This window comes from Leptopilina heterotoma, unplaced genomic scaffold, assembly GCF_015476425.1.
Source record: "Leptopilina heterotoma isolate Lh14 unplaced genomic scaffold, ASM1547642v1 Lhet_60, whole genome shotgun sequence".
Lineage (NCBI taxonomy): Eukaryota > Metazoa > Arthropoda > Insecta > Hymenoptera > Figitidae > Leptopilina > Leptopilina heterotoma.
The window spans coordinates 3925129-3938402 of NW_025111138.1; the positions used below are offsets into that span (position 1 = coordinate 3925129).

The 13274-nt window shown below is 25.3% G+C and overlaps 2 protein-coding genes across 3 annotated transcripts; one reads left to right on the forward strand and one right to left on the reverse strand.

Annotated features, from left to right (window-relative positions):
- Positions 1–445: 445 nt before the first annotated feature.
- Positions 446–3905, forward strand: LOC122509534 (26S proteasome non-ATPase regulatory subunit 12). Of its 2 annotated transcripts, none has more exons than XM_043623686.1 (8): positions 446–597; positions 1156–1337; positions 1609–1845; positions 1981–2085; positions 2384–2565; positions 2659–2883; positions 3197–3353; positions 3449–3905. In XM_043623686.1, the coding sequence occupies exons 2-8, from the start codon at positions 1176–1178 to the stop codon at positions 3737–3739; spliced, it is 1359 nt and encodes a 452-aa protein (XP_043479621.1). In that variant the 5' UTR covers positions 446–597; positions 1156–1175; the 3' UTR covers positions 3740–3905. The 2 variants fall into 2 exon arrangements, with proteins under 2 accessions (XP_043479621.1, XP_043479622.1); XM_043623687.1 differs by having other exon boundaries at positions 459–597; positions 1162–1337.
- Positions 3906–6207: 2302 nt separating this feature from the next.
- LOC122509535 lies at positions 6208–13084 on the reverse strand. The gene is made up of 3 exons (XM_043623688.1): positions 12179–13084; positions 10482–10644; positions 6208–9558 (listed from the first exon to the last, which is right to left on the reverse strand). Exons 1-3 carry the CDS (start codon positions 12506–12508, stop codon positions 9485–9487), a joined length of 567 nt encoding a protein of 188 aa, XP_043479623.1. The 5' UTR covers positions 12509–13084; the 3' UTR covers positions 6208–9484.
- Positions 13085–13274: the final 190 nt, after the last annotated feature.

Genomic DNA, 13274 nt, shown 5'->3' on the forward strand with positions numbered 1-13274 from the left:
ATGTGTATAAAACGTTTTAAATAGACGCGGGTCGGTAGTTGAAGCTTAAGTTTTACCCATAACCTGCAATTTTGACGCATTTCTTTAATTTCGTCTCCTCTTTACAATTATTTCTCCAAGAACTATTATATATCAATTTCAAACGTTTTACTTTACTCCTCATATATATTTCTTTCCCTTATATTCATTATTTCAGAAAACAAATTTAATAATTACACTATCATTATTTAAATTTTACCTCCACGGGGAAATTGCTTTTAATTGGTGGAAAAACCTAAACACACCCTATGGACGTCGAATCAGTTTTCAAAAGTATAAAGGTGGTTTCACATCAACGACTTTCCGGTTTTCACAAATCAGCAACGATCTTTACATTCATATTATCAAATGGTAAACAATCATTTGTTGTTACTATTCTAAAGTCGAATTTCCAGCCAATTATATTGTTCCATTGGAAATTTACAAGAGAAAGTTCTTTAGTGAATGACAGATGAATTTTCATTCATTTTCAGTTTTTCCTAACCTATGAGCGTGGGCTTTAAATTTTAAGTGATTTCTCCATTTTTTTGACATTTGTACATCGTTTTATTAATTTCCGTAAGTATATAAACTAATTGTTTTTAATATTTAAAGTTTTCCGTTTTATCTTTCATTGTTTTAATTAAGAATTCAATAAAAGAAACAAATGACTTCTCTAAACATAACCTCACTTGTTGACAATTTAATTCAAATAATATTCAGTAAATAAACAATTTTGGATAATAATTATAAGAGATACATTTTAATTATTAATCATTCTTTGTCGTCGTTTATTAATTAAACTGTAAGAATGTTTTTAATTTTGATATTATTTTTTTAAATGTGCTTTGTAATGTTGCTCCAAAAATGGTTTCTTTGCATTTGTTTTCAGAGTACATAATGCAATGTTGTATATTTAAAAATATTGAATTTATTTTCTATAGATATGTGTTTTAAATATTAATTTTAATACTTTGATTTTCTAATATTGAAATTTGTAAATAAACTATTTTGGTTAATATTGTTTGTTATTGAAGAAGAGAAAAATTCGTTTATTAATAAATTGTATTTATTTGGGTTTAAATATAAGTGGAAAATTGTTTTCATTTTGATCTTTGATGACTAAATATTTTTAAGGTACAGAAAGATAAGCAAAAATGGCAGATACAGCTACGGAGGGTGGAAAAATTGTGAAAATGGAAGTGGACTACAGCACTAATTGTGACACAAAGATTCCAGAATGTAAAAAAATGGCTCTTGAGGGAAAAATGCACGATGCTCTGGATCAATTATTGGCACTCGAAAAATTGACTAGAACAGTAAGTGTTTCATTTATTGATTTAAGAAAAACTGGAATATTATAATTTAGAGAAATAAATAAGTATTTTTTTGATAAATATAAAACTTTTTGACAACATATTTAATTTTTAAATATAAAACTTGATAAAATATTTAATTTGTAAATAGAAAACTTCTTGACAATATATTCGATTTGTAAATGTAAAACTTGTTGACAAAATATTTAATTTCTAAATTTAAATCATCTTTACGAAAATATTTGGAAACGAAACAAATTTTTCCCAATTTCAGGGTGCTGATATGGTTTCCACATCAAGAGTTCTCGTGGCAATTGTCGAAATTTGCTTGGAGGCAAAAAATTGGGCAGCTCTCAATGAACATATAGTACTTTTATCGAAGAGACGCTCGCAATTAAAACAATCTGTAACAAAAATGGTACAAGAATGCTGCAGTTATGTAGACAAGACTCCTGATAGAGAAACAATGATTAAACTCATAGAAACATTACGTTCAGTAACAGAAGGAAAGGTACGAATTCCTTTAAAATTTATTTATTTAATTAAATTACTCCGCATAGTATTTAAAATTTCCCCCGAATTAATTTACATTAAATTATATTAAACAATTGAGTGGAATTTTAAAAATATTGAAATTACTTTTTAGATTTACGTAGAAGTTGAGAGAGCAAGACTTACTCATCGTTTAGCGAAACTTAAGGAAGAAGACGGAGATGTTACAGAAGCAGCAAGCGTTATGATGGAGTTGCAGGTAACATGCGAATAATTAAAATCTGCTAAAAATATTTTTCTCTAACTATTCTTGCAAGAAAATAATATCTTAATAATTTAAAAAGTTAAAATGAATTTTTAAATATTCATATTTGTTAATAATTTGTAATAATATTAATATTTTGAGTAATGTTAATATTTTTCAATAATATTAATGTTTTTGTTAACAATTAATTATTATTTTTCAATAATATTAATGTTTTTATTAACAATTAATCATTTTTTCACAATAAGAATTTATGATAAGAAATAAAAATCGTATAATTTTAATTAATCAGGTGGAGACTTACGGCAGTATGTCACGAAAGGAAAAGGCTTCTCTCATCTTGGAACAAATGCGTTTGTGCCTAATGAAGAAAGACTTTATTCGTACACAAATAATCGCAAAGAAAATCAATATTAAATTCTTCGAGGATGAAAATAATGAAGAATCCCAGACTTTAAAATTGAAATACTACGAGTATGTTTATTATTCAAATGATTTTTTAGTTTTCCAGTATTTTCTTTTTCGATTTGGTTTATTCTAATTTTGTTTAATTAAATAATTTCTCAGTTTAATGATGGAATTGGCGCGTCACGAAGGATGGCATCTTGAACTTTGCCGTCATAATCGAGCCGTTTTGGAAACACCAGCTGTTCGCGATGATCCTGAAAAAAGACATACATCTCTGTCGCGCGCTGTTTTATATTTGGTTTTGGCTCCACATGAACCAGAACAAGCTGATCTCACTCACAGATTACTCGCTGATAAGCTTTTAGAAGAAGTGCCTATTTACAGGTATTTTCAAAAATTTTAATTGAATTTATCGCAAGACTTCAATTTTTTTTACAAATAATAAAATTCCCCGCTGGAATTCAATTATTTTCAATACAAATTTAATAAAATTCTGCAAAAAAATTGAATTATTTTCAAATTTTTGATTAAAATTCTTGAAAACTAATTCAATTATTTAATAAATAATAAAATTCTTTATGGAAATTAAATTATTTTCAGTTTAATTTACAAATTTTTCGAAAAAATTAAAATGTAGATTACAAAAATTATCAGATTATAAATTTCGAAATTTTTCAATTGATTCTTTGTTTTTCAGGGAATTACTTCGATTATTTGTGAATCCAGAACTCATTAAATGGTCAGGATTGTGTGAAATTTATGAAAGAGATTTACGAGCAACCGAAGTTTTCACAGCTTCAACTGAAGAAGGTCGTAAACGATGGGCTGATCTCAGGAATCGTGTTGTTGAACATGTGAGAAAAATTAATTTTCCTTTTCTGTTTAATTATTGTTTTCCTATAGATATATTTAAAAAAATATTGATAACTTTTTCATTTTTCTCCACCAGAATATTAGAATAATGGCGAAATATTACACGAAAATAACATTAACACGTATGGCTGAACTTTTGGATTTGCCTGTGGAGGAAACGGAAGCGTGCTTGTGCAATTTGGTAGAGACTGGTATAATTAGCGCTCGCACTGATCGTCCAGCTGGCGTTGTTCGATTTACTGGCACTCAAGAGCCGGCGGCACTTTTGGATGCCTGGGCAGCATCTCTATCGAAACTCATGGGTCTTGTTAATCATACAACACATCTTATTCATCAAGAAGAAATGCTCGCCGTTGCTCAGTCTTAATATTCTTTCTCTAAAAAGGCAAGAAAAAAAGAACAACAACAAAAAGGAAAACAAAAATCTTCACTGCAATGGTCTTGTACACAATTCTTTTTATTATCTACTTCCCTTAGATCTATGATGTATTTTACACGTATCACGTTATTTAATAAAAGGCGGATAAACAGTTTTCGGAAGTTTTTTTTTATAATTTATTAATTCAACTCTAAATAGATTTCCTAATTTTATAAATTGTATTATAATATTTTTAAACATTATTTTTATGAACTTTTTATTAATATTTTCTTTCTTCTCATTTCTTGATACGGACCAATTACTGACAAAAATATAACCAGTCCGAGTCAAATAAGAGAACATTTTACTTAAAACTACAAATTAAATTTTTCATAACTAAAAAACATGAAGATATCGATAACTCCGAGTCTTCGACTCGGAGTGATCGACTTCTTTATGTTTTATAATAATCAAAGATCACACGGAGAGAAAATACAAGGCTTTTTCCCGTGACTTCAATTAATGCCTTTTTCAGGTAGCAGTTTCACCGGATTTCCAGATGAATTTCTTGCGTTTAGCGGTTAGGCCATGCCTTAGCCTCTATTGGCCTTAGCTCGTTGCAAGAATCTCACCGGGAAAACCCGTGAGCGTCCTGCATTTTTACTGTGATAATTTTCACGCGTTAAATGCATATTTTTTCATGGGGAAAAGCCTTGATTTTTCTCTCCGTGCACCGAGTGACAAAATTATTAACAATTCAATTATTATTTTCAAGAATTGTTAACTAAAATTCTTCTTTAAATCGATTATTTTTAATAATTTTCGAAAACGTTCTTTGACAATTTTTAAATCCATTTGTTTATAATATTCAATTTTAAGAAATTTCAATTATTCGTAAATTCTTAAATTAAATAAATATTAGAAAATAAAAACTTAAATTAATATTAAAAAAAATTCAATTCAACTTTTTCAAAATTCAATTATTTCTAAAAATTCACACTATATTGCTTTTAATAATCAATTTTAAAATCAATTTTTATTAGAAAATTCTACTAGAATTCAATTATTTAAATACAAAAATAAATAATTTATTGAATAATTGAATGTTTCTTAAAATTCAATTCCAATAAAGAATATTTATCAACAAATTTTCAAATAATTGAATTCTATCAACGAATTTTAATAAAATCTTTAAGAATAATTACATTTTTCGAGAAATTTGATCAAAATTGTATTAAAACTAATTTAAATTCTGCAATGACTTTTATTATTTGTGAAAATAATTGAATCTCTAAGAAGAATTTTATTACTTTTGAACAATATATAAATTTTGCAAGGAATATTATTATTCTTGAAAATAATTGAATTTTTACAATAATTTGTAACTTTTCTTTCATCCATTATTATTTTTAATAATTTTTGGAAAAGTTCTTTAAGAATTTTCAAATTCATTTGTTCACAATTATTCAATTTTACAAAATTTAAATTATTCGTAAATTCTTCAATTAAATATATAATTATTAGAAAATAAAAACTTTAAATAATTTTTAAAAAAATCCACAATTAAAGTTTATCAAAAAAAATTAATTCCACAGAATTGTTAGTTAAAAATATGAAAAATTCAAATTTTCAAAGATTTTAATCTAAAAAATTTTCAAAATTTAATTATAATTTAAAATTTTAATTGAAATCCATTTTTAAATCAATTTTTATGAGAAAATTCTACTAGAATTCAATTATTTAAATTTTAAATACAAAAATAACAATTTATTGAATAATTGCATGTTTCTTGAAATTGAATTCTCATAAAGAATTTTATCTATAAATTTTTAAATAATTGAATTCTTTTGACGAATTTTAATAAAAAATTTTAAGAATAATTAAATTTTTTGAGAAATTTGATTAAAATTGTATTCAAAATAATTGAAATTCTGCGATGAGTTTTATTATTTATGAAAATAATTGAATTCCTAAAAATAATTTTATTATTTACGAAAATAATTGATTGAATTTATTAAAAAAATTTGTAAATAATGAAATTTCTGTGAAATTTTTATTATTTTTTGAAAATAATTGAAAGTTTGTATAGAATTTTATTAAATTTTTTCGTAAATAATTCAATTCTTTTGGAAAATTTTATGAAAATAGTACCTAGATATATTGAAAAGCATTGAATTGAGGAAATTTTTTGAAAATAATTGAATTTCTGAGAAGAATTTAATTATTTCTAAAGATAATTGAAATTTTAATGAGAATTTAAAAAAATTTTTGAACATAATTGAATTTTTGCAGAGAATTTGATTACTTTTGTAAATAATTGAATTTCTGCAATCATTTATAATTTCTCTAAAATTCTCCAAATTATATCGTACAATTTACGAATTTTTCATTCTTTTTGATTCAAATTACGGACTTTACGGAACCTTTTTCCAAAAAAACGGGTTTTTACGGACTTTAATTAAAAATAATAAATCACATTTTTTTAAACTATACATATTTTATTATAATATATATATACAAAAACATCACATTAAATAGCGATAAAAATTAGATTTCACGGAAAGATTCGTTCCGTAGTTTTGCAAAAAAAAAAGAACTATGCCCCATTTTGGCATCGCAACGCGAAATATAATGACATATAATTTTCTTTTTAAATTGTGTTATCACAATTATTTACACAGTAAATTTGTAATCACTTCGACACTTCTTTTAAAAGTAGAAAAAACATCGAATAAATTTGATTTCGAAAAAAAAAACAAAAAAAAAAAAAAAATTACAATTGCCTGATACAAAAAAAAAAGATAATAATCTAACATTTATATTTCACTTGTACGTTATCTGCACGTTTACAACTCCGTCGAGAATAGCGTAATCTCTTCTTTTTTTCAGGCAAAAATTTTACAAAGACAAAAGTTTCTTTTTCCTTACGTTACAATCTATAATGGCACAAAATAAATCTGCTAGAATGCATAACGCGTAGTAGTTTAAGAAATATGAATTTAATTGCTATACAATCTATTTATAATTAATTAAATTATTAATTATACGATAGTTTATCAATTATAATCAACATTTCATTATGTTATAATTAATAATTTATTAATTATAATTAATTGTATTAATTGTATAATTGTTTATTAATTATATTAACTATAAATAGATGAATTTTCAACAATGAAGTACATTCAATTAAATGTAAAAAAAGTAAAAAACGAATATTTTGATTCAATTCTTATAAATTGAAATAAAATGTTTCAAATGAAAGTTGTGTTTCAAGCAATTAATTAAAAACATCAGCTGAAAGAAATAATTTCTCTTTCTAATTAAAATATTTCTTTTTTATCAATAAGAGTTTGTGCGATTCTCGATGAATGTAACACACATAATTTTTGTTTGATTTAATACTGTCTGAACTGTTATCAGAAGCATAGGCATAAACAAGTATTGCTATCTTCCCTCAATGATCTGTGTCTTAAACCTGCATTTCTTATTTAAGGCAACAGCAGTCTTAATTGTATATTATTTTATACAAAAATACGTTTTTTTTTCATTTATTTTTTTGCTTAAAAGACTATTGGTTTTTTTTTTTTTTTTTTTTTTTTTTTGAGAAAATGTTCGGAAAATTCTCATTGATTTCATCATCAACATCACGCATTTGGAATTATATAATATATATATATACAGTCTTAACAACTATAATATTACTTTTGTCGATTGACAATAATGACGACATGTGACACTGTTTCGTAGTTCAACATTTCAATAAAAAGATATAAAAGTTCATAATGTATGATATTTAGCACTAGAACATCACTTGGTGTTTGATAACATTATTTCAAATCCATGGAGATTGAAACATGAAAATATTTCTCGTTGAATTTGTATAAATAACGAATAATATCGTAGAATATTTCTTCACTTTTACATGTATATTTTTTCTTTACATCAATTTTTTTTTTATAGAATTTAAATACTTGAAATATAGTAATTATAATTTATTTCTTGATCTCGACAAAATCGTGTCACATGTGGTTTTTTTGTTTGTAATTAAGTAAGATTACATATGTATTATTCAGTAATTCGTACAGTATTCAAATTCCTAAAATCACGAAAAATAGATTATTGTTATTATTATAATTATTATTTTGTATAGAGTATGCCAGTTTGTTTTTCCTTTAAGTCATTGTAACAGTTTAATCCCAAATAAAAAGCATTTGGGTAATAATATTCTATATATTTTTTCTTCAATATCGAACAATGTAACATTTCCGGAAACTTTATATATTTTTTTTACTATTAAAAATTCGTCGCAAAAAATATTATTTCAAATATTTGAACTGTGATTATTTCTTATGAAAAAAGAGACGAAGAATAAAAAAAGATTAATCCAATCAAATTGATGAAATTATATTTCGATTTACAATTTCTTGTGAACGAAAAAAAAATGCTGACATAAAAATTAAATTCGTTGAAAGACACTTTAAAAAGGTGCAAAGAACAAAGTTCATAATGGTTAAATTGACAATTCCTATTTTCTAATGAAACTGAATGAAAAAAAAATGTGATAAATTCATCAGTGTTCCATTAAATATTTACTCGCTTACGAATAATTTTTTTTTCCTTCGTCTATTTTTCCTTTATTTCGTTTTCATTTCTTTCGAATGAATGAATTCGCTATAATACAACCAGTAAATAAACAGTCGATAAATTTGTTCTCATTCGTTAACAATTAGCACCACTTCGATTTGGTACGACATAATTACTTTAATGTTTAGAGGCTTGGTTTCCTGACTTTTTTTCCGGTGTGTGAATATAAATCTGCGACAATAAAAAATACACGTTCTTTTTTACAACACTCCATTGAAAATAATTATTAACAATCATTCTGAATAGTTTATCGGCATTTTTCTTGTTTTACGTGGTATTTTTTTTTAAAAATTAATTTTTTTCAAAAATTAATTTTAATTAATTTAAATTCAATTAAGAAAAAGTAATTAAATTTAGTGATTTAACATTAACGATTAATCACTTTCGGAGAATTGAACATTTCGATAAATGATTTTTAAGTAACATAGTTGTGTAGAAGAAAATATATGCATACTTTGTTTTTTAAAGTGAATTGTGCTTTTTTGTAATGTTAGTAAAATACACATTTTAACGGAAATATACAATTAAAAATAAAAATTGTATTACCAATCTCATCTCTCACGTGTACAGTATAAAATAATATAAAATCTATATATTCCCATTTAATAGTTGATTCAGTACTTACACGTCTGTTGGAAGTCAATGAATATTAGAATAATGCAACTATAGTTTTTAAAATGCTAATAAAGCAATGGGCACGATCTTTTGATTAAGAAGAACCGTTTTAAGCAATTCCATTTCTTATTCGATCAATAAAAAGGAATTTTAATCCACAACTCTTAACGAATTGTTTCAATCCATTTTGTCTTTGTACTTATATCTGAATATTTAAGTAAAATCTGAAGATTAAATTTGCTAATTCGTAGTTCAATTATTTTTGTACTGAGACAACTATAATTACAAAAAAATTCAACTATACTGTTTGTTGCTTTTTTCCTTATCATTTATAATTATTACACTCCTCCTTTTTTTTCTTTTGCGTTTATAGCCATGAGCAGACTATTTAGTGTTAATATCTTGACTTGACAATATTGCAGTCTCATTAAAATGATAGGTATATTCCTCAAATTTTGAAAAAAAACGAAGCTTTTTTTCTTTGTAACTATTTTATGGCTTCATTCTTGTGGTTTCACCCACTTCATCTGCACAGCACAGAGTTGCACAACTCTCAAGTTTCGCATCTGTTAACACAATAAGCGACAAGAAAATATTCACTTTCAATTTTGTTTCGAAAACAGTAAAGAATGTAGGTAATAATTAACACTAATTCTAAAAAAAGGTACAAAAAAAGAAGATAGTTTTTTGAACTGTATTTGAATTTATCCTAGAAAAGATTTTATGGCTTAAAACATTAATTCAAATGAATCTTTAAACAAAAAATGCTTCATGATTTTATACATAACTGTCATGATTAAATTTTGATTTAGAATGCTTTTAGAATTTAAAAAAGAAAATTTAATACATAATAACAGGCAATTTAAGTGGATGCAATAAAAATCAATTCACGTAACACTGTTCTATATAACAATGATAGATTTTATACATATTTTTTTGTCTCTCGAAATTAAAATTACTTTTTTGAAAAAATAAAGCTAATTTATTTCTTTCGTGGAAATAATTTTCGACACAATCAAAAATTTGTATAGAAAAATGATAATAAAAAGATTAGAAATTATTATATTACTTGAGCATTACTACTTTATCAATTTGACAAATTTACTTTTCCATTTTGAATTAAAAAATCCCTATTGGAAAATTGCGTATATTAACTGAATTTAGAAAACAAAATTGTAAAAATGGAAAAATTAAATTTATGCTGATATATAAATTTAAAAGGTGATGCTAAATAGAAGAATATTAATGTTAATGAATCATTTTTCATAATTTTATGAAGCTTCTTTTATGAAAAAAAAAAAAAGAAAAAAAACTTACAGTGACTCATGAAATTATTATCATTGGACAATGAAAAGAAGAAAAGAAAAAAGAACAATTCAACAAAAAAGTCCTGAATTGTTTTGTAATATTCATAGTAAAGTTAAATTATTAAGAATTCTATACAATTAAAATAATTGTACTATTTTGCGGAAATTAACAACTTCCTCACCATGAACTCCGGCTTGTTGCAATAGTGCAATGGCTTCTGCATACGAAGGGGGTGGAAGATCACTGGGTCCTTGACCTTGTGTTATTACATCATACGAAGGTGGGCCAGGTGTTCCTGAACTGGATCCACTCATCCCTTGTGCACCGGCCAATTCTTGCAAGTGCTAAATAAAATTTCAATTAATTAATTATTATTAAATTATTTCAATTTAAATAAACAATTTTTTTTAATTAAATATTTTTATTTTAGTTGCTTTTAGCTATTATTTTGTTTTTTCTTTTAGTTTCTGTTAGTTTTTTTCTTTTAGTTTCTTTTCGTTTTTTCTGTTAGCTAAAAAAATCGATATGTAATTTTATATTAAAGGCAGGCGTACATTTTTAGAGAAAAAAAATAACTGTTTTTTCCGTAAAAATATTGAATAGATTCCAATATCTGTCTTTGAATTTTTTTATCTGAAACATTTGCATGGAATTTAGAATTTCAAATCAAATAACAGTATATCTTCTCAATTAAAATAAGGATAAAAATAATAACTTAATAACCAATGCTCTGAAAATTACAGTCTTATGACAGAAATTTTATAACTTTTGTTAATTTGTTGCAAATACAATTAGTACTTAATAACAATTATCAACAAGTTTATTGGAAAATTTACATTGACAAAAATAGTAAATTAATCATCGTGTTAATCAATATAAAAATAGTGACAACTTTTTTTCTCTCTCAATAAATCAAATTCTGCTTCAAGAAATAAAAATTATGCTTTTTTAATGGCTATAGAATAAATTAACGGAAATTGTGAAAAATAAGAATATATAAAATTAGAATATTAATTACTAATTACTAATAATTATTATCAATTGCTATGAATTATTATTTACTAAAATGAAGTACTATTGATTTCTATTAATTATTATTAATTATTAATTACAATTAATTACTAACATTACTAACATTAAACTAATATTTGTAGAAAATTGCTTTCTTCTCTGAATTTTATTTTCTTTCGATTAAAAATATTTCTCTTGCCTCAATTATTTCGTGAAGGAATTTACAATAAAATTATTAAGTATATCATTTGAAGTTTAAAACTTTCAAGACAGAAGAACTTCAAGTGCATTATAATCGTTAATAATAACGTCACACTTATTTACGCAAATAGGTAATTGCGATTAAGATAAAAGAGCACTTATTCCTTATAAGAATGCATTTGAAAAAAAAAAATTCAAACACGTTCATTATGAAACATTTCTAAAAATGTTACACATTTGTTCATATTTCTAAATATTCAATATTTTAATTGAAATTTACATTCTGAATATAAAAAAAAGGAAGGAAAAAAAAAGAACAGAATTTGAAAACTCCTCAAAATATTTTGAATAGTTAAAAATAAAATTGTTCCTCGTTGCGTGTAAAAATTTAAGTCGAACTTAAATCGCGACAACAAAGAAAGAAGGAATTAATGAAGTTTTGTTTATTTCAAGCACGTTTTTTTAAAGACTTTAAAGCAACGGAGAATTTATTGGAACATGCGAAAAAGGAAAGATAACTTGCAAAATTGATAAGCAATATCAGCTGATGACTTTAAAATAATCATCGATAAAATTTGATAAAGCTAAATGTCAATAATTTTTGTCACACAATTTGTAAATATATAGGTATAAAAATGAGAAGGTCAAGGCTATTAATTTACTTACACGAAAAAGTTGTCTCTGATGGAAAATCATTTGTATCACAGACTTCCTTCTGAGGTAGAGCATACATTTCACGGCGACCATCAGCCCGGAACAAATAAAAATTGGGCCGACAAACCACATGTGATCGAAATTTGAAAAAACATGTCCCTCGGCAACATCGCCAAGTGCCAAAATTGTGATCGCTGTACCGACCGTGAACAAGACCACACTCAATGCTAAATAACTGTAACTTGTGCAGTCGCAAACGCCGAAGGTCGACGGTTCCTCATAGCGCTCTTCTATTTGGCGTAACCTGTTTGAAAGAAACGGGCTGTCGAAAACCGTAGCCATATTTTCTCCACGCCTCTCCAGCCATACGAACTTTCAACAAACGCAATCGTTTACCCACAACTTACAATTGTTCACTAATCAAAAGTCAACATTGCGATAAATATAAGACTTAAACCCCCGATCATTACTGGTCATGATCAACAGTAAATGCTTCTGCGTTCAGCTCTGTCTTTTCCACTTCTGAGCGTTGACAAAATGATGATCATGATACACATACATACATACATAAACGTGCAAAGTATGTATATTGCTCGATTCACATCACTTAAATTTCATCATTTTTTTTTTCTCCAAAAAAATTAAATCATTTCGAAGATTTATTTTATCTACCACGTGTTATTCACTACTACTAAAATATATTCTCGTAAATAACAAATAAATACCGAAATAACCTAAAGTTGGATTTTCAACATATTTTGAGGTTAAGTTAGCCGGTTGATATTATTTTTGTTTACTTTTCCCAAATATTCAATAGTGGTGGAAAAATTAATAATTTTGATACACATTATTTCTATTTTATCAACTTTTGTCCCACGTGTATAAAAGTAGAAAAAATGACAAAATATTTTGCAATATTTTGACAGATTTCGAAGATGTTTACGCATGCGTCTTGCAGGCACCAGGGTTGGGAAGGTAGATCAATTTAGGAAAGAGATCTGGTAAAGTTACCCTGGCGGCATATTTAAATTATTTTCAATTATTATTAAAAATCTATTAATAAAAGAATTTTCTTTTTTCATTATATTTATAAATAATGCAATTGGTA